This window comes from Ipomoea nil, unplaced genomic scaffold (genome assembly GCF_001879475.1).
Source record: "Ipomoea nil cultivar Tokyo-kokei standard unplaced genomic scaffold, Asagao_1.1 scaffold1421, whole genome shotgun sequence".
In the NCBI taxonomy this organism is placed as follows: domain Eukaryota; kingdom Viridiplantae; phylum Streptophyta; class Magnoliopsida; order Solanales; family Convolvulaceae; genus Ipomoea; species Ipomoea nil.
Genome location: NW_017617849.1, coordinates 932,189 through 954,401, shown reverse-complemented (window position 1 = coordinate 954,401; position 22,213 = coordinate 932,189). Strand labels below are relative to the sequence as shown.

Here is a 22,213-nt window from a genome sequence, read left to right as displayed (position 1 = left end):
TAAATTTGGTTTAGTATGAACAAGTGATTTTGTTGTTGTTTTCTATATGCATAAAGTGATGTGGGGATAAATACAGGTAACAAAGTTTTGGAATGTCTCTTCCGCATGTAAATTAGCTTCAACCTAGCTTACTTTAGATTCAGTACTAAACACAAACAATTAAAAAAAAAAAAAAAAAAAAAAAACTTTAAGCATTTCTCAAGGTGTGCAATTGGTCCGAACTGTTTTAACCAAAGTTTTTAAAGGTTTAACCGTTAATCGAACCGAACTTTGTATTACTTAATTAATCAAACTGAAGGTTTTTTCGAAGTTTTTTAAGCTAAAGTTTTAAATCTTTTAAGAATAGCATGTTCTACACCTTTTAGCCATGGGCTATTTCTAGCAACATTTTAGAGCTTTTAATTCTTAAAATAATTCTAGCTTTCTTCATCTTAAGTACTTAGCTAGGAAGTAATTACAATTTGCACAAAAATCTCTTCAACTAAATTGAAGTTTCAGCCAAAATTGATATCTTAGCAACCTCATGCCTGCAACATTGGAACAATTTATTGTCTCCAAAATGTGTTCATTTGCAGTGTATTCTTGGTGAAAGTTTCGGTCAAGAAATGAAGAAATTTCTTCCATGAATTGTTTCTATCACATGGTAATCATTTATCTCAAGTAAGTTATACTGGTGAAGGCACAACATTTAAAACACATGAAATGTTCAGCTTGAAGATAAAACACCTTCATTATTCATGTATAGCCAAAAACTCAGAGCATTGTACAAAATTGAGGAAAGTCCCAGAGATTAATTTCTACTCCGCTAATAATAAACAATATACAAACGAAGCTATGGCAGTTTGTACCCATGACAGTAAACGCAAAAAGAACATACACACAATAATATATAAATAGATGCACATGCTCTCAAGTCTCAAGTACTTGTTTATCCATTTTTCAACTCTACACACAATGCACGTTGTGGCCTCAGAGAGGGGCTGAACTATGCATCCTCCATGAATAGCAAGCGCTTCACTCCCCTTCGCTTAAAATGGGGACGATCAGTGGCTTCATCTGCGCCAGATACACTATTGCCCACCTATTAAAGAAAATAACAAGACAAGGTCATCTTCTTGTGTTCTTTGTAATTTTTGCTTGTGAGTTGTGATGCGGAGTTGATAAAGAAATGAGCTTCAATCAACAATCAAAGAACAAATGGAAAAAGTTGGAAAATTTGATTCGGATAATGTCTGCTCTTTTAGAAAGGATAGCCAATGAATCAACACAAAAATGGGAAGAAGTGCAGTCAGGTTATAGTGAAAGAAAAATTGCATGAAAGGAAGTCCAAAAAACAATTGTATCAACTGGTAATCTCACACAACTTGCTAAGTGAAGATAAAATACAAAAATTAAGTGGCATACCCACACCACGGTGAGCAGATAAAAGTAGAGAAGTAGCTGCACATTCTCAAATTGAGAGGGGTAACACCAAAAAGTAACCAGCAATAGCACAAACTCTTTTAAGCATTACTAACTAAGAAACAAAATATAGAAATACAAAGCAACTTTGAGGACTATCAAACCAAGACAATAGGAATATATTAGCAGTCAACCTCTATTAGTGGTCTAGAAAATATACATAACCATGCAAAATCGGTATTGCTAATAACAAAAACAAAAAGGCACTTAGTTGACGGACCATCATTTCCAACTATTGTATGACATAGCCTAAGACAAATTTTAAACATTTAAAACTTTTGTAAGAAATGAGCTAGTAGCTGTGATGCATGTTTACAGTAAAGCCAGACGCCCAGAAGTGCCATTGTCTGTGAACATACTATTTGAGTCTCTCCCCTCCCAATAAAGGCAAAAAAAACAGGAAAAGGTTTGATTGTTGGTGATTACACAGTTCCACACAACTCAACTATTAATAAGCCATCATAGAAGGGACTGAAGACACAAAAGTGTGAAATCATACGAGTAATGGTCTAAACATGTTAAGAGTCCCACTTTGATAAAATAAGAGAGAACAACATATGGGTTTATAAGGCAACGGGTTAGGCTAGCTAATTGATTGAATTCAATCTTTCAGTGTGGTTTGGCTCATGTGCATAACAAAACAGAAAGGAAATTTTGACACAACTCAACTGCAAATTGAAGGCAGATATCAAGTATATAAGATAAAAATATATCATCAACATGTCAACAACTAATCAATGACTGTATATATTAGGTAATCAATCTGGGAATTTTTAACTCCTGCATGCACGTATATCAATCAACATGCGCTACAAACTTAAATATATAAATGAACCAAATTCAGCACTATTCTTTGAGCTAAATGCATAAACAAATGAGAGTGAAAAGAAGAGGTGTAAAAACAAGGAGAAGAAAGATCTAGTATGAGAAATATGCATCTTTTCTCAATGAACCAATTTAACTCTGCTAATGATCAAACTTACATCATCCAACAGCAAACTGTAGCAGTGATAACCAAAGTCAAGTGTAACCTGCATGAGAATATACAGTTTTAGCCCATAAAGCCAAAAATTTGACTTTTAGTGCAAAACAAATTTACTAGCAGCAATGCAAGTCGATCTATATCACCATTTTAACTACCTGAACAATATTGATCATAATTGAAGAACAAGAGATGATTTATAAAAAAATTAAAAAATAAGGAATATTTACATAATTTGCACAACAACCCCTACTTTAAAATAATTAAGATATAACATGAAATTTAGCACTAGTTTCTAACTTTCTATATAAATTTAAAATATTCCAGTATCATCGGGTCATTAATCATGATACTGATAAGTGAATGTAATTAGACCAAATTACTTTTCTTTACATACTAAATCTTACAAATATAATTGGTAATTTCCACTTCAAACTTCCATTAGCAACAATCATGGACATATTTACTAGATAGTAGATACAAAGTAAGTAGACGTGTAACAACATTTGAGCTATATCAACAATATTGATCATAATTCATTATCCGAAGAACAAGACAAGATGATTTAACAAAAATAAAGAATGCTTGCATAATTTGCATAACAAACCCTACTTTAAAATAATTAAGATATTATTAAGTATATGAAATTTAGGACTAGTTTCTATATAAATTCCAAATACTCCAGTACCAGCAGGAAATTAATCATGATATTGATAGGTGAATGTAATTACATCATATCAATTTCCTTCTTTACATGAGAAATCTTACTAATATAATCTGGTGATTTCCACTTCAAACTTCAACTAGCAACAATCCAGGACATTCTAGTTGTTTATCTAAGATAGCTAATCAGCAGACCATGATAAAATAAACAAAGCAGCTCTCTCAATTGCTGGGCAGTATTTAGAATAAAAATCATCCAATAACTTATAGTCTTGCACCATTGTTTTAATCACAAAGCGATGCTCACTATAATAATTAACATTGAGAAACAAATAAAGAACAATAATATATGCATCTGAAAAGCTATATATTTTCTTTCTTTTTTTGCCTGGGTACATGGCAAGCAGATCATATAAAGCAAATTGATCTTACAGATTGGTGGAAGGCCCTCTGTTGCAGCAGATTGTGATACACAGAGATGCAATAACTCCGACAGCCAAAAAAATTAGAGTTGTCACCAAAAATCCCATCTCAACAATACTTAATGCAGCTACTTTCTGCAATAAAAAAAAAAAAAAAAAAAAAAAAAAAAAAAACTCCTAATATCACTACTATTATACTCCTGATTCCGAATTCAATAGAAAATAAATGACCTTTAATCATCGGATCTGATAATACTAGCCATGAATTGAACTCTTTAAATTGTCATTCGAATTATAATGCGAAATTCTAAAACTAAATACACATATCTAGATGATTATATGATACATTGGAAACAATTTTTTTTTAATAAGTTCATTGGAAAAACTGATTATGCAACGACCTGTACAAAATAACCGATCAGTTCAATAGAGAGGAGAGACCTTAATTCCGGCAAACGGAGGCGTAGAGAGGTTTACTGGATCTAGATCCGGCACGGCTTCGTCGATCAACGGTGTCCGACCACTGGAGTAGAACTTCCGTCTGGATTTGTGGGAGAGAACGATCAAATTATTGAGTCGACGGGCTGAAAATGGGTTGGAATCGTGGGTTTTAGGTACCTCCGAAGAAAATCCAAAATGGCCCAACAAACTCTAATAACAATCCAACCCAATTTGGTTCAATCATTATTCCATAGACCATAGTACATAAAATCATAAATAAAAATACATTTTTAATATACTAAAAGTACATTATTTAAAGATATATAATTTTTTTTATCTATTATTAAATAATGTGTATTCATTACACAAATAATGTACTTTTAGTATATTAAAAATGTATATTGTATTCATGGTCCACAGAATAATTTGCCAATTTAATTTTAGTGGAAAAATTTTCAATAGGCCACATTTTTAATATACTAAAACTACATTATGTATGTACTAAATATATATTATTTGATAATATACAAAATAATATACTTTCAGTATTCAAATTGATGGGTTATGGACCCAGTGAGCTAGAGGCCCAAGAGGAGAATGAATAAAGGAATGAGCTTGCTACAACGAGCCCAAAAAGAATAGGAGAATCTGCCCTGTGGGCCCTGAAAAGAACTCGTGAAGAGCTCGGACGAATATGGAGCCGAGTCTGGAGAGTCGCATTCACTACACAAATAATTTACATTTAATCATGGTTCACAATATAATTTGCCCCTTTTATTGGAGAACGAAATATGCACAAATTATATCGTGGACCATGGTTTGGTCCACCTTACATTATGGAACAAATTAGACCATAGACCATGATCTATTTTGCATTGTTGACTCTAGTTCAAAATGATATTTAAATTAACCCAACATGGTAGTTTAATTCTCACAAGTGACGATTCCTTCTGGACCAACTTCTGTACCTTTCGGGCGAACATTGTGGTTATTGGAGATATTAACAAAGATTCTATGCAAGCTCAAATGTCGTTTTAAACGACTATTTTTTCAAGCGACAAATCAATTCGTGCTTTATGATTAATTTGACAAAATTGAGATTACTTTTTTTTTTTTTAAATGTGAGTCACACACAATTATTTATTTATTTATTTTCATATTCATCCAATAAAATCAAGAGTATTGATAGTAGTTTGTGAGCAGATTCTTCCCACCTGTGAGGCTGCCAACCAAATGTACTTTTCCAATTGGGAATTCAAACAGCATGTCAGAAAAAAAGAAAAAAATGAAATTCTCAAATTGTATTGTTTGTGGCAAGTGACAATAGTTTACTTTTTATGAACTCCATACAAATTCCAAATTCTCCAAGGACCTTGGTATCTACACCAGTCCTTATCAAAGGTGGAAAGAACAACCAAAAACTAGTGGCCACCACAAAACCAACCGTTAACGGTCCAGACACCAGCCGCGACAGCCGCCACTTGTCGCGCAAAGCCCTCTTGACAGCGACCTCCACCGCCACGCATATTCCGTGGAGAACGAAGAACAGCGTCATCTCCCACGACGGGCTCGCGCGCGTGACGTAGTAGAACAGGAGCTCGTGCATGAGCCCGGACACCACGAAGGTCGCCAGCACCGCCGGCAGAGAGGCCCACTCGTCTCCGACGACGCCGGCGGAGATCTCTCTCGCGGGGTCGTACACGGTGAGGCGCAGCGCGTTGGTGACCGTGAGGTTCCAGCGTCTCCCCCAGAATTCCTGGAGAGAGCCCGAAAGGTACGGCTCGTCCGAGGGCGGGTCCAGCTCAAGCCCGACCAAAGCCCGAACCACGAAGCTCGACGCCGCCACCAGGATATCAATCATGAGGAAAACCAGCCCGCAATAAGCCACCATGACGAGCTTCGGGTGGACCGAATCTCTGTACCGCAGAATCAACTGCAACAACACGGCGAAGCCCAAAGTTTCCGTCGCTAAATTCAACGGCAATTTCTTGGTGCTACGATGATTTGAACTGCTCCGCCGCCGCTTTAGTCTGATGGGAAGAGAAGCCATGACAGCGAAGACGAAGAGAGATTTAGGTGGGCCCACGGAGGGGGAAAGTGGGCCCCGGTCAAAGGCAAAGAGGAGGAGCTTGAAGTTGGAAAGCCAGGTGAAGAAGAAGGAGACGACGGCGGCGAGAACTGCAGAAGAAAGAAAGAGAGGGAGGATGGTGAAAAGGTAAAAGACGGGGGATAAAGAGATTAGCCTTAACGTTCCCTTTGGGATTTTTGCAGATATGAAATAGCAGTATAAAAGACATGCGGATACTGAGATCCAAATGTAGGTTAAGTTCTTCACTTCATCGTCTTCCATGTTGTTGTTGGAAACGAATCAAATGGTAGCCAGCCTTCCAGCCTTCTGGGATTCTGGATTTAGGTTACAATGAATTCTTCCAGCCTTCTGGGATTCTGATCTCATATTATGGTAGCCGGCAGCATCTTATCTTGAAGGCATCCTGTCTTGCTTGTCGGATGGAAACAAGTTGATTAATTGATATACTTGCCCATAACGGTTTAAATTATATACCAAAAATTGGATCGCTAAGGAAATGCAATTACTTTTCAAAAAAGTTGAATTTATAATCTCAAGGGTGACCCACAGCCTGACCCCGAGAGAGTATTTGGAAACCAAAGCCTCAATTACTTAATTCTATGGACGCTAGCTCCACTACTATTCGCGACCAGCAAATCTCGAAGCCCATATATTTCCTTCAATTGAGGGATCATGGTATAAAGTCCTCTAAGCTATGCCGCTTGACCACAAGATCTTTTATTTATATTTTTTTTTCTTAAAAAATGAAAAATACAAATTAAAATAAATTTATGAGTAAATGTCAACTAAGATCCTCCGAGTTTGGTGGTGCATGGTATAATGATTGATTAATTGGCATAAGGAGCAAAACTTAGAGGTTGGGGACGTGGGGTGCACAAATTGAGGGTAAATTATTCCGTGAAAATGTGGACTCAAGTAAAAAAAATACATAATTTATATACTGAATGTTCACAATTTGAATTGTGAACATTCAATATATTATATATAAATTGTATATTTTGACCCGAGTTTACATTGTAAGGTGGATTCGGGTACATCTCATAATTGTTGCAGATTGAGAGGTCTAGAATCTAGATAGAAGGGAATGAAGGGAGTAGAATCCATGGTATAACTGTCCTATTACAACCAAGGACTTTGTAGTTTAATAGCATCAAATTGCTTTCCTATATAGGAGATTGTAGGTTTGAGTCTCAGTAGAAGCGTATTGATTCTTTGTGTTTTAATAAATTTTTGAAAGTAGTTATGAACAGATACTACATTTACTACATTGTAAGTTATAACAGAATAGTATTCAAAAACAAACCAGGACTATGTGGTCTAATGGTATCCGGGTTGGACTTCCATTTGGAAGGTTATAAGTTCGAGCCTCAATGGAGGCTACAATGTAATAGAGCCAGTAACTTTCAAAAACAATTTTAACCACCGATTTTGGCCCGTACAGACATGACAAGCCCCGACCCGACCCGCTCATCGCAAACTCTCTCAGAGACTCAGACTCCTAGAGTCCCAGGTTCCACTTTCCAGCTCGATACTGTACATATTGTGGTCAACAGCCACAGCAGTAAACAGAGCCGCCGTGTACGGCTGACCAGTTGCCTTCATCCGCTCTCCACCGCCATTTCCTAGCTGGATTTCGACACCGGCAGAACTACAATCACTGGCCATATGCTGTCGGTAGTTCCCATGCTCTGGGAAATTCATCATTTGACATCTATACCCTCAGGTGGAAGTGAAAATGCCTTGTGATGGTCCGCCCCGCCCCGGAATCATAGACCCAGCTGCACTCATTACCTATGGCTATTTCAAGGTTCGTATTCTCATAAACGTGTAGAATTTTTGTGTTGCTTGCCTAAGTTGCCTTGCGTGTTCATATAACTCAATTTGTGTTGTGCTGGTTACTTCTGGAGTCCGATCTTTCGGAAGAGTAACTAAATCTTACTTTCCGACTTCCGAGTATGTGTAAACTATTCAATATTTGCAGTAGTATGATAAATTGATAATCTTAGGGGCTATTTGTTCTAACATTGGAATCCTACTCGTAATTGGAATCAAATATTTAGGAATGGTCTTGAGTTTAAGCAAAATAAGTCTAGGAATTGAAATTAAAATAAATAAATGTATAAAAATATATAATACATGCATATATGTGTATATATATTAAAGTTCCCTACGAGAGCTTTTATTTTAAATTGTAATGATGAATTTTCTGTTCAGTTTGTGAATTGAACTGAATTAGGTGATACATTGGTGTTCCATTTCTACAGAAATAACTGTGAGTTTGATGAATCAATGGTATATATTGTTATGCACAGATTTCTGTTTATTGTCAATGCTAGGAGGATTGTTCATTCCCAGCTTGCAACACTTACAAACAGCCGTTTGGAGGTTTGGTCACCATGCTCAATTGGATTGCCTTACATATTTTCAAAGTTAAGTGCAGAATGCAGAGTTTTTCATAGAGGTTTTGCTTCATGCACATCATACAAATCTAAAGCTGTTTTATGGAGAAGTAGAGCTATCTTGAAATTCCAATATCCTAGAAAGCCTGTTAAACCTATGATGGTTGCTGTAAACGTTAGGCATCCAGGTGTTGTTGAAGCTATCAGAAGCTATCAAAAGGGCAAGTTTCTAAGTTCATTCCTACTTTGAAATGGTTGAGGTTGGATGAAAGCATTCAGCAATTTGCAGTGTTCATGATGTCCCAAGTTGATCTTTCTAGAGAAGCAGCTAACTTGAGTCGGTTTATTTACAATTTTTGTAGATGGAAAGATGTTTTATCATTCCCAAAACCTCTATATCCTTTGGTACATCCTGCTGTTTTAGTGGAAACATTTGAACATGGTGATAATGTTCTTCACTATGTTGATGGGCTTGAGGGACAAGAGCATATTAAAAGTTCACTTGCGCATATTGGGACTCATGCACTCTTGAAGATGCTTTTGGTATGGTTACTTAACATGCTTCACAGCTTGTCACACTAGATATTAGCCTACTCTTATTTCTCCTGATTTCTGAATTTGTTTATGTTTATGAGAACACAAGAATTTGTTGAAGTTTGATGCTGGGAATTTGTATGTACAGGAAGAATGGCAATTATAAGAGAACAGTGATGGCTTGTTTTGTACAATCAGTTTACTTGCTTGAGCTAGACAGGCAAGAAAACAGGAAACAAGGAAATGCTCTTGCTCCAAATTGGTGGATACCCTTCAAATACAGACTGGCTGAGACCCTAACAGACGACAGAGATGGATCTATATTTGGGGCGGTATTCAAATGGGATCGAGCAGTAGCTTTGGCCGATCTCGTGCCTATCAGACCGAGTGGTGCACCAAGTGCTGTTTTAGCGCTGAGAGGGACACTTTTCAAAACTTCAACAATGAGAAGGGATATCCAAGATGATCTACGCTACCTAGCTTGGGAAAGTTTAAAGGGATCTGTCAGGTTCAGTGTATCTCAAAGAGCGCTCGAGTCACTTGCTGGCAAGTATGGAAGCAGGAATATATGCATTGCTGGGCATTCACTCGGGGCTGGCTTTGCTCTTCAAGTAAGGAAAACATTAGCCAAAGAAGGAATATACATAGAGGCACATTTGTTCAATCCACCCTCTGCCTCACTGGCTATGTATATGAGGAATATCGGAGGAAAAAGCTCGTTTTGGTTGGAACAAGTTGAGGTCAATGCTACCTTTAAGTTCTGATCAAACTCGGACTAGCTCAGAGGAATCTGCAGCAAAAGCTTTGCAGTTAGGCCTCGGACAATGGGTGCCACATCTGTATATAAACAACAGCGATTACATTTGTTGCTATTACATTGATTCAGGCGATACACAGAACAACCTGCAGGCTGCAGGCAAGGTGAATAATGATAGGACGACAAATGCTCAAGTTGCTGCCAAACTTTTCCTGTCCTCGTCGAAAGGGAAGCAGAAGTTTCTAGAGGCACATGGACTCGAGCAATGGTGGTCCGACAAATTGGAACTCGAAACTGCCCTGAATAACAGCAGGCTGATTAGCCAGCAACTGAAATCCTTGTATAGTCTCCCTGCTAGTTCTCTACAAACACAAGGAAAACGCTAACAGGGCGTTTGGTTGGAATAAAGGAATTTGGGGGGAAAGGAATTGTAATCCGGTGGGAATAAAGTAAGAGGCAGAGAAGTGGAAACTAGCTAGAAATAGAAAGTTCACGCATTCCACTTCATCATTTGACAAGTAACTCCTTTGTAATAATAATGCTTCATTATCTACCTGTTTGAAAACTGGAAACGAACTACACATGGTGATTTCCTAGTACTGGATTTGGTAATTATCATCAAGAAATAAACAGGGTATATCATAACTGTCAAAGACAGAAACATCTTGCAGGTCATGCTGAATCATGGGAGCATAGGCATCATCATAGCGATCCAAGTCCGTTTCCAGGAGCCAAGACTCGAAATCCTTAAACTGTGCAAAGTTATCCAACCCGGTGAAAGGTTCTTGTATGCATGGAACCATGGAACTTTCTATTTGGCCGCTTCCTTCTGATGAGTCGACAGAAAACTCCTCAATCCCATTTTCTTGATAAGTTTGGTCTCCTTTAACATCATGAATAACTGCAGGCATTACAGAAGCCTCAAATGGCTGTGGAATAGCAGGCGAAGGTGAGGAGTCGGGATGAGTTCCTTTACCGGTGAGTTCTTGAACCAGGCTCTTGAAGTTTGAAGAGTCTGTGATGTAAACTTTGGGTTTCAAGAAGTTAATCAAGCTGTTAAGCTGTTGCTTCTTAAGCTTGTCATGATTCTTCGATATTTTCTGTGACTGTGAACATGTTTTGCTCATTGTCTTCTTTCCCATGTCTCTGAGAAAACTAGATCAGAGAGAAAAGGGGTACTGATCTCTTGGCCTCAGAAACCAATTAAGTGTGTTTATATTTTGCTTCTTTCTTTGCTGCTACTGGAAGATGGTATGATGTTGTATAAATATGAAATGGCGGGGAGAAGACGACAGAGTTAAGATGTGGAATAAGGGGGAGCTGGAGAGTTTAACACAATATGCTGGGAAAAGATGCTGAAAATGATGTTCATTCAAAGGAGTATGCAAAATACCCGGGATAGGATTTTATTTTATTTTATTTTATTCTATTAGAACTTATCATAATGTCAACCATCCTCTTAGGTTGCAAACTTAGGGTCAAAATTTATGTGATTAGCTTAATTGATGCATATGCACTTTGCAATTCTTGAGAAAACTGTTATGAATTGAATGGGGTTTGATCGAGTTTTAACTATATCTGTTTAATCTTGCGAGATGCAATTTTTTTTTTTTTTTTTGAGTACTACTGATCTTTGTTACAATGTACTATCTGTTCATGACTTTTCATTTGGGAGAGTCACCGCATGTCACTAGACCACACACTCATTGGAAAACAGTAAATTTTATTACTTTTATACTAAATTTTTGGGTAATATTTTTTCTTTAATTATAGTCTTAGTCATCTGAGCTGATGCTGTATAAGTGTCTATATCTCTTGGTCAACACAAGTTTTGACCAAATAAACATTATATGCCAATAATTGTAATTACTTGACTCAAAACAAGACATTAGTCTATTCTTAAGATTTGACATTTTGAACTGTCTTCTTGAGTTATTGCCTACAAAATTTTTATCAATTTCACACTATATTGTCTTCTGAATAATATTGGAATATTAATAACTTGTGAAATTTTCCAAATTTCTTGAATAATTGAGAAACAGAAAAAAAAAGGGTAATCTATTTTCTACTTGCAGTATAAATATGTTTTAACAATTTTAAAATTACTGGAAAAAAAACATATTTTTATTCGATTCTTAAACTACTAATGAATGAACATCTCAAAAGTTTAATCTCATTCTAGATTTCTAGTGCTGCCAATACACAAGTAGCTAAAAAAAGCATCTTTTTATTCAAAAATTTTCCTTACTTTTACCCGTTAGGATTAGGATTGTATCCTAAACAAGTCATAATCTTCAGTCTTGCAGAAGGACTTCCAAAATTTGCTTCAACTTCAAGGTTTCTTCCAAATTGTTACATTCTTCAATGTCGATACTATCGACCCAGTGAATTAGGTTTTTGTAATTTGAACCCGAACCCGAACCCGAAGTGGAATTGTCGACGGTACCGTTGTCCTGCATTTGGCCGGCGTCGTAAGGAACGATGCCGGTGTTGTTGGTGATCCTCTCGACAAGATCGGACATGGCGGGAATGTCGCCGTAAGTGTAGACGTGATCTCTGGGGGAGAAAACCACCAAGGCCACACGGGCTCCCGTCTTGTCTTCTAGTTCCACAGCTTTCTTGACCAGACCACTGCGTCTCTTAGAGAATGTCACCATTCGTGATGACTCTTTCTCTATTTTCTTGATTTCAATCTTCTTCTTCCCTGTTCCTCGCATCATCTCTCCCTGAATTGATCAAAATACGATATTGTATGAACAACAGAATCCAGAGTCCAGTGACCTGAACGGAGTGTGGGAGTGACCTGATCGGAATGTGGCCGACGGTGGAGGGCGAGAGGCGCAGAGAGACGAGGAGAGAATTACTGAACCGCGTCGAGAAGCAGGAAAAAAGTCGAGATTACCCTTAATGAGTTAATGCCCTTATAAACAAAATTTACCTGCCAAATTTTATTTTTTTGAGTTAAAACCTGCCAAATTTGTAAATTCTTGAATTGTGATTTTCTTTCCTAATTTTGTACTATATTTTCTTTTCCTCTCTAGATTTAATGATTTATACACCATAATAGGAAACTTTTTAGTTCCATAACTGATAATTCCATCACTTTCATGTCTGTTTTTTTTGTAATAAATAAAAACTAGTATTTTCGTATATGCGTTGTACGTGATGAATTTGTTATAATACTTTAAAAATATTTAGATCGATATACAATTGTATAAATTATAACATCGAATATCGAATATTATATAATATAATTGAAGAATTGAGTTGCACCGATTATGTTTTCTGATGTTATCATTGCTTGAATTCGAATAAATAATTGTCAAATTAATAGTTAACGTGTAGATATACGCATTTAGTGCTGCAATTTTAGATATTTTATATATTAGTGTTTAGGATTTGTATTAATTGGGCTATAATTACAGTTCTATGTTCATAATTACTGAACTATATGTTCATTATTATAAAGCTATATATTCATATCTTTGAACTTCATATTCATAATTATTGAACTCTATATTCACAATTACAGAACTCTATGTTCATAATTACTGAACTATATGTTCATAATTATAAAGCTATATATTTATAATTTTTAAACTATTTCAATTATTTATTTTTTCTTTAATTATTCTCATTGTACATAAATGATATTGCAATAATTAATTTATAATATTTATCAAATTGTATCTTTCTTAAAATATAAAATTTTTGCATGTTTAGGGGTTAAAAAATATTTTAAAATTATTTTTATTTTTAAAATATTTTTTAACAACACAAACACTCCCTTTGTCTCGCATACAAAACTGATAAAGAAAAATCATTTCATTAAGGAAATTAAAACTAATTAAAGTAAATATAATCATGCTATATTTATTTGTAACTGTATATTAATTTCATTTTTAAATCTTTGGTTCACATATTTGAATTATTTATTTTTTCTTTAATTATTCTCATTGTAAACATAAATGATATTGCAATAATTAATTTAAGATATTTATTAAATTGTATTTTTTTTAAATATAAAATTTTCTCATGTTTAGGGATTAAAAATTATTTTAAAATTATTTTTTAGAGAAAATTTTAATTTTGGTCACATGACTATAGGGACATTGTTAATTTTAGCACTTGACTTTTAAAAGTGTCAATTTAGTACTTTGATTATGTAATTTTTGTCAATTTTGCTCACTCCGGCCAAATTTGACCGGAAAAATTTAATCCAACATTTAATCTAGAGTTAATACCCAAAATGGTCCCTCGACTATGCCATAATTACCAATTTGGTCCTCAACTAACATTCTTACCCGATTAAGTCCTCAACTATGTAATTTTTACTCAATTAAGTCCTCAACTATACAATTCTTACCCAATTTAGTCCTCTGTATTAATTTGATTGTTTGTTGACAGTCAAAAGTAGGGATAAAATTATAATTTTACAAGATTTCTCCTTCCTCTCCATTTAGCAGCGCCAAACCATGCAGCAATACACTCCGATCAGATTTCGATCGTCAAAAAATCGTTGGAAATCAAATTCATGGGCTATCCGATGCATAACCACTACTTCGATACTGACAGGTTTAGAACCCAACCAGAGCTTATTGCTACATGGTTTGGCGCTGCTAAATGAGGAGGAAGGAGAAAACTTGTAAAATTACAACTTTATTTCCACTTTTGACAGTCAACAAACAGTCAAATTGACAAAGGACTAAATTGGGTAAAAATTGTATAGTTGATGACTTAATTGGGTAAGAATGATAGTCGAGGACCAAATTGGTAATTACGACATAGTCGAGGGACTATTTTGGGTATTAACTCTTTAATCTATAATCTGAGGGGGCAAAATGGTCTTTTGATCCTTTCTCCTAATTGTAAAAATGTGGTCAGAATTAAGCACAATTTTTTTCGGCGAAATAGTCAATCGTCAAATTGTCGATTTGCCGATTTTCAATCCTTCACGGTCCGACGAACACATAAACAAACAAACCGGGTCAATAGCACTTGGGCTTAATTCGGACCATATTTTCAAAATTATGAGAAATGATCAAAAGACAATTTTGCCCCTCAAATTATAGACTAAATGTTGGATTAAATTTTTCTGGTCAAATTTGACTGTCAATTTGGCTGGAGAGACCAAAATTGACAAAAATTACATAGTCAAGGTACTAAATTGACAATTTTGGAAGTCAAGTGCTGAAATTAACAATGTCCCTATAGTCATGTGATCAAAATTGAAATTTTCTCTTATTTTTTATTAGTAAGTATTTTTATTTTTAAAATATTTTCCAGCAACCCAAACCTTCCCTTAGTTTCTAATTAAAAATTGATAAAGAAAAGTTATTTCATTAAGAAAATTAAAACTAATTAGAGTAAAGAGAAAATTTGGTCCTGTGACTATTGTGGGCTTGTTAATTTCAGTACTCGACTTTAAAAACTAACAATTTAGTCTCGTAACTATGCAATTTTTAACACATTTGGTCCTCCGACCAAATCATCGGCCAAATATCGCCGAAATCTTTTAATTCTATTTTAATTTGTTTAATTCGGGGGTAAATCGGTCATTCTATGTTCTTCATTCTTCTTCTTCTTTCTTCTTCATCCTTCTTCGAAAAAATACGTCCACAGTGGTAGTGTGTATATCTCATAAAAGCAATTGGCCAGACCAATTCAATTTCTCAAAGTAATAATAAAGAAAACAGTTAAAGTAATTGAATTATTAAATATTGAAATTTTCTAACCAAAATCAGAAAAATCTGTTTAAATAATAAAGCATCAGAGTCTTCCCCGACTTAAAATAATTCATTGCCGACCGATCAGTATTTCTCTCAAATGGCGTCGCAATAATCTGTATCACAAGGCCAAGGTGAACAATGGGTTTGGGTAAAAAAGGCATCAATTTGATGGCATTGTGGTGAGCAACTCTGCTTATTGTTCTTCCGGCGACTTGTGAAATTAACAAAATAATATAAAAAGGCATCTTGTTTTCTTGATGAAAAGATGGAGACCTGTGCTGAAAAGCTTCAAGAAAAAAGTTGATTTTGTTGTTGGGTATGGGAATGAAGAGGAGGGTAAAGAGAGTTGTTCCGGTTCTGAGTATTTGGTGCCAGAGACAACTCTCAATGAAGAACACAGTAGTTGTCGGCCGGAATTGCAGCGAGACACCTGGACAGCCTTTGTTCTCGTCGTTTCTCCACCATCGCCGCCGCCACCCTCCGCCTCTGCTTCGTCGGCGGCTGCGACGTCTCCATGTTCATCACCTCCGGGTGTCTCACTGCAGTTCCGGTCAACAGGTGAAGGAAGTTAAAAGAAAATGACCGTTTTACCCCTATGAGTAAATAATTTAAAAAAGGTTTACGTTTTCCAGCAACATTTGACCGGTGATTTGGTCGGGAGGATCAAATGTGTTAAAAATTGCATAGTTACGGGACTAAATTGTTAGTTTTTAAAGTCGAGTACTGAAATTAACAAGCCCACAATAGTCACAGGACCAAAAGTGTAATTTTCTCTTAGAGTAAATCTAATCATGCTATATTTATTTGTAACTGTATATTAAATTCATTTTGAAATCATTGGTTCACATATTTGAATTATTTATTTATTCTTTAATTATTTTAAACAGAAATTATATTTATCAAATTGTATTTTTTAAAATATAAGATTTACACATGTTATGAGGGGTTAAAAAAATATTTGTTTAATTATTTTTTTATTAGTATCTATTTTATTTTAAAATATTTTCCAGCAATCCAAACACTTCCCTAGTCTCTAATAAAAAACTGATAAAGAAAAGTCATTTCATTAAGGAAATAAAACTAATTAAAGTAAATCTAATCATGCTATATTTATTTGTAACTGTATATTAATTTCATTTTGAAATCATTACATATTTGAATTATTTAAAAAAAATTCATATAATTAAGTTGATTTATTCCAAATTGCATTTCATATATATTATAATTCTAAAAATATGAATAAATTTTAATTCTATTTTGATAAGCATAGTGTGTGTATATATTTTAAATAAATATTCATTATTAAAAAGGGGATATAATTTTAAAAGTAAATTATGAATTAGATTACCTAATATAATTGTCCTACTAATTAATTCCATGCTACTATGTATAATTCATATATTTTAAAACTAATTAATTGCCTTAATAGTTAAGATAATTTTTAGTCAATCAATATTTTTATTACAAAAGAAAGGGATATCTACATATACTATCTACACCTACACCGAGGCTCAAACCTTAAACCTCCCATATAAAGGAGCAACCGAATACCAATAGACCATAAACCACTTGAATTAGTATTAATATTTAATCTATATATATATAAGAAATTAAAATCCTCCTATTTCATTTTCCCGCCCAAATTTTTGTAGTAAAACTTATTTGGTAACCAAATGTAAAATAGAAATTAATTAAAATCTATTAATTGATAATATTATTTCCATATTCACGTATTAACCTAATTGATAAATCTATTAATTGGTAATATTTTTTCCTTATATTCATTTATTCATTCTTTTATATTGAGTAATTATATATAGAGATATAGATATGTATACTAACATACGGCTCCAATGTTTATTCTTGCCCAGGATATTTCTCCATTGAAGACTTGCAGAGCTATTAGACTGCAATTGGTGCGCACCTATATGAGGTCCCATAGAGAAAGGGGAGTGAATCCATAAAATCTAGAGAGTGCATGTTTCACGATCAAGTGGTTTTTTTTTTTTCAATTTTGTTTTTTTTATACGACTCCAATGTTTATTCTTGCCTAGGATATTTCTCCATTGAAGACTTCCAGAGCTATTAGATGGTGATTGGTGTGCACCTATATGAAGTCCCATAGAGAAAGGGGAGTGATTCCATAAAATCTAGAGAGTGCATATTTCCCGATCAAATGCTATTTTTTCGATTTTGCTTTTTTCTAGAACTCGTGTTGTATATGAAATTGGGAAAAAGATGCATTACAAAGCTGCTTCCTATATATACTGCAAAAATAAATTGCAAAATAACACTTTTCTTTTTTACTTCATTGTAGGGAACTTCATGCTCATATACCAAGGGAACATGTTGGTAAGTACTGTAAGCTTTTCAAACAATGAAAAGTTTATGCCATTTTTAAAAATTTATGGTGATAAGTAATTTTTATATTTTCAAAAAATGCACTCATTATTTTATGTTGTAATTCCACTATGCTACTTTGGTTAAAGAATATAAAAAAAATCACAACTTTTCTAGACAAATTTATTTATTGAAATCATTTTCATCTTTGAAGTATGTAGATGATAAACAATTCGTTGGTAAGTTTCATTTACAATTTTAATCTACATCTGAATTCTTTTTTTTTTTTTATTAACATGTTTGACGTTATTGGTAGGGTCGTTGAGATATACTCCTCATTGGATAAGATCATTGTAGGGAAACCTTCTTAACTTATTGATTTTTTAATTGTACGTGAATACAAAGTAAATTATCTAATTTTGTTATTTTTATTATATTTTGTATATGTATTTTTTATTAAGTACTCCGTAGTTTATTTGTTTATAGGGACAATCAATTGAAAGCTACAGTGTGGGATCAACATATACCAAGGTCCAAGAGTTGAAACTTTTTTATATATTTATTTTAATTCTGGCCTTGCAAATTCTATGGTTGTGCTTATGCAATTGTTTAGAGTTAAGAATGATACGAAGAGTTAATCTAAACACAAGTGTTTTAATTTTTTTATTTTTTTTATTTTTTTTTATTTTTTTATATTTGAAAGTGTTTGAATAAGGACAAGTAATGAATGTTCTTTTTTATTAGCCAATTATGTCAAGATATGTAACTCTTGATACACATCTCTTTTTCAATCAGGATTTTCAGAGTTCTGTGATTTTCTGGAAAGGTAAATTTATTATGTCTTAATCATTATCATAGTGTGTTTATCATTTATTTTTGTACATATTTTGTTTATGATTGTCATTTTTGTTTTCAATTTATGTGTTGATTAGACCCCTCTAATAAAAATTATGGATATTTATGAGATGATTAAGGTAAACAATAGCAATAATTTTTTTTTTTTTTAAATTGATGCAGTGGCATCAAATTAGAAAATCATCTTTTGCCACTTTTTAAAATGATTTATTAGTATAAATTGTCACACTTAAAATGTATTTTTTTTAATGTTAATAAATAAATTAACTTAAAATAATACATTAAAATCTAAAGGATAAACAAAGTATAATTTAAAGTATAAAATAAAGTCAAAGTTGTACATGTTTGCAAAGTGATGGAGCATTGTAATAGTCTTAGTGCATCCAAATAAAGGCATCATTTAACTGATTATTTCTTTCTTATCTCACATTAAAGGTTCAATACTGCTGATATATATAAAGTATTAGTAATAACATTGGTACTGCTAAATGTGTATATAACTAATTATTTATTGATTTAGGATCAAAGATTGCCCTATATGATCTTATAGCTCAAATTTTACTTCCAGATATATTAGTTATATTCTATAATATAATAATATTTTTGGTAACATTATTGTTTACAAATTCTTCGTATTTTTTATGTATTTATAATACCGTGTAGAAAAGACATTAATTAATTAGGTAATAACATAATAGCATAATTGGTAATATTATGTATGGTATTACCTTGTAGAATTTTTAGATGTTTATCACCAACTAATTTAATACAACTTATTTTGTATGCAAATGTAAATTAAAAATCAACTAAAATCTTGGTAATATTGTTTCCATATTCAATGCTCTCATGTAACATAATACCTTATATAACAAATTTAAACAATTTATAATATAACCAATTCATATATATATATATATATATATATATATATATATATATATATATATATATATAATTAAAAACAAAATCCCATTTTACTTGATTTCATGTTCAAACAATAGTAAATAGTAAAGGTAAATTAAAAAAATAATGAAAAAAGGAACATAAATATTTCACAATAATATTCTACATCATCAATTAAAAATTGAATGGAAATTAGGTAAATTGGAAAAAGAAATGAATATTAATAATTTACTGAACATTAAAAATGAAAAAAAGGAATTGAAGTTAGGTTAATAGAAAAAGGAAATAAATATTAATAATTGACTGAAAATAAAAATGATCCATAATTGACTAAAATGAAAAAAGAAATGGTCAGTTCATTGCATTTTAATTTTTCACAATAATATTATACAGTATAATACATCAAATCACAATTATGTCATAAACAATGAAATAGAAATTAAAAATAGAACGAAAATATTTTAATAATAATATTCTATATCATCAAGTAAAAGTAAATTAAAAATGAAAAGGAAATATTTAAATAATAATATTCTACATCATCAATAGTAAATGCATATTTTAAACAATAGTAAAGTTAAATTAAAAATGCAACAAAAATTAAAAATGAAACCGAAATATTTCAATAATAATATTCTACATCATCAATTAAAAATTGAACGAAAATTAGGTAAAAATATCACTGCATCTGATATTCTAATTGACTAATTGAATGAAAAAAAAAAAGAATAATTAGCTAAAAATGAATATGTCATTACAAATTGACTGAAAATATAAAAAGAAATGAATACTAATAGTTGACTGCAAATAAAAAATGATTCATACTTGATTAATATGAAAAAAAAAAAAAGTGGTTAGATCATTGCATTTTAATTAAAAATGGAACGGAAACTAAAATTTGACGAAAATATTTCAATAATAATTCTACATCATAAATAGTAAATTCATATTTTAAACAATATTAAAGATAGATTAAAAATAAAACGTAAATATTTCAATAATAATATTATACATCATCAATTAAAAATTGAATGAAAATTAAGTAAAAATATCACTACATATGATATTCTAATTGACTAAAAATATAAAAGAATAATGTGCTGAAAATGAATTTGATTTTACTAATTGACTTAAAATATAAAAGGATCGTTAATTGACTAATACTCTACCATTATATATTTTCACCCGAGTCACCTATCCTGATGGACTGAAGGTGTTAGCTCTATACGATGATGGACAGGATTGCGTTGCTACAACCAATGTCATCTACAAACAGGTTTCAATAATGTGTAAATACAATCGTTGATATTATATATTTTTTTTTAAATGACAAAATTGCTATATATCTAGACAAATATATATATATATATATATATATATATATATATATATATATATATATATATATATATATATTTCATACAAATGAATTAAGATAGCAATTCATTTCTATAACTGAGTTGCTATAGAACGAACACATTTGCCTAATTTATATATATAAAAAAATACTAAATAATGATAAATAAAATCTCCAAAGTTACAGCATCGCATGCGTACATCTACACATTAGCTATTAATTTGAGCAATTATTTGCTCAAATTCAAACAATGATAACATCAAAACACATAAATAATCCAAAACATATCTTCAATTGCATTTGATGTTCTAATTTAAATAATTATATATCAATCTAAATATTTTTAATATATTATAACAAATCCATCCCGTGCATCACACAAGCGAAAATACTAGTAGTACTAAAAGTATTATTTCAAATTTTTATAAATAAGATATAATAATATTATTAAATCAAAATAATTAAAAATAACGTGTACATATTACCAAAGATTTTATAATTGTAATTTTTATTGCCTAATAGAATTTGCCAATTATTAATCATTGTTTATGGTAATTATTGTATGACATTTAATACTAAAACTATTAGGTAAAATTTTTATAATTAAGGTATAGTATTATTAAATCAAATTTATTAAAAATAATGGGTAGGATATTAATAAATTTATTAAATCAAATTTATTAAAAATAATATTATTAAATCAAATAAAAATCAGTAAATTAATCTCGGTGGGGGAAGACACGGACTTTCTGCCCCGGCCTGTCCGCGTAGGATGTTTTTATTTATTTATTTTTCCCTTTGTTGTTACGTAAAGGATCGGAGTTATGGAAATGTGGGGTGGGTTATGAGTACCCGTGATGAGTACGAAGACTTTAACTTCCTCATTGTGGCAAAATAAATAGTTTTTGCTAGCTAGTTGGTAACTTGGTAATTGAAATGAGTGTGCTTCAATTGGCTTCAAGATAACATTTGAGACTTGAGGATATGAAAAATAGACTTAATATCAAAAATAGTCTTCAACTATAGTGAATTTTTTTTTCAATTTCATCCTAAACGATTTTGATGACTTAATGTAATTCCAGACTTTTATGATTTTCCTCACTATATTCTTATGTTTGTTAATCCGTCAAATTAGTATTAAATAAAGGGTCAATTTTGTAATTTCAATATTGACTCTCGTTTACCTCTTTCACCCAGTTTGATTTACTACCACCGAAAGATATCTTTTAAACATATTTCTCCATAGTTCTATTTTAAAATCACAGAAACGAAATGAAGGGG

At 32.4% G+C, this 22,213-nt stretch overlaps 3 protein-coding genes and 1 pseudogene across 4 annotated transcripts; 2 read left to right on the top strand and 2 right to left on the bottom strand.

Moving 5' to 3' along the window:
* Positions 1-5,246: 5,246 nt before the first annotated feature.
* On the bottom strand, positions 5,247-6,530 carry LOC109187327 (probable long-chain-alcohol O-fatty-acyltransferase 5). The gene is made up of 2 exons (XM_019337512.1): positions 6,392-6,530; positions 5,247-6,344 (listed from the first exon to the last, which is right to left on the bottom strand). Exon 2 carries the CDS (start codon positions 6,317-6,319, stop codon positions 5,264-5,266), a length of 1,056 nt encoding a protein of 351 aa, XP_019193057.1. The 5' UTR covers positions 6,320-6,344; positions 6,392-6,530; the 3' UTR covers positions 5,247-5,263.
* A 949-nt stretch (positions 6,531-7,479) lies between these two features.
* Positions 7,480-9,038, top strand: LOC109187270. Of its 2 annotated transcripts, none has more exons than XM_019337446.1 (2): positions 7,480-7,865; positions 8,371-9,038. In XM_019337446.1, the coding sequence occupies exons 1-2, from the start codon at positions 7,852-7,854 to the stop codon at positions 8,705-8,707; spliced, it is 351 nt and encodes a 116-aa protein (XP_019192991.1). In that variant the 5' UTR covers positions 7,480-7,851; the 3' UTR covers positions 8,708-9,038. The 2 variants fall into 2 exon arrangements, with proteins under 2 accessions (XP_019192991.1, XP_019192992.1); XM_019337447.1 differs by having other exon boundaries at positions 7,500-7,865; positions 8,395-9,038.
* On the top strand, positions 8,755-10,192 carry LOC109187363 (annotated as a pseudogene).
* A 1,850-nt stretch (positions 10,193-12,042) lies between these two features.
* Positions 12,043-12,468, bottom strand: LOC109187362 (agamous-like MADS-box protein AGL62). Its single transcript, XM_019337552.1, has one exon. The coding sequence runs from the start codon at positions 12,466-12,468 to the stop codon at positions 12,043-12,045; it is 426 nt and encodes a 141-aa protein (XP_019193097.1).
* Positions 12,469-22,213: the final 9,745 nt, after the last annotated feature.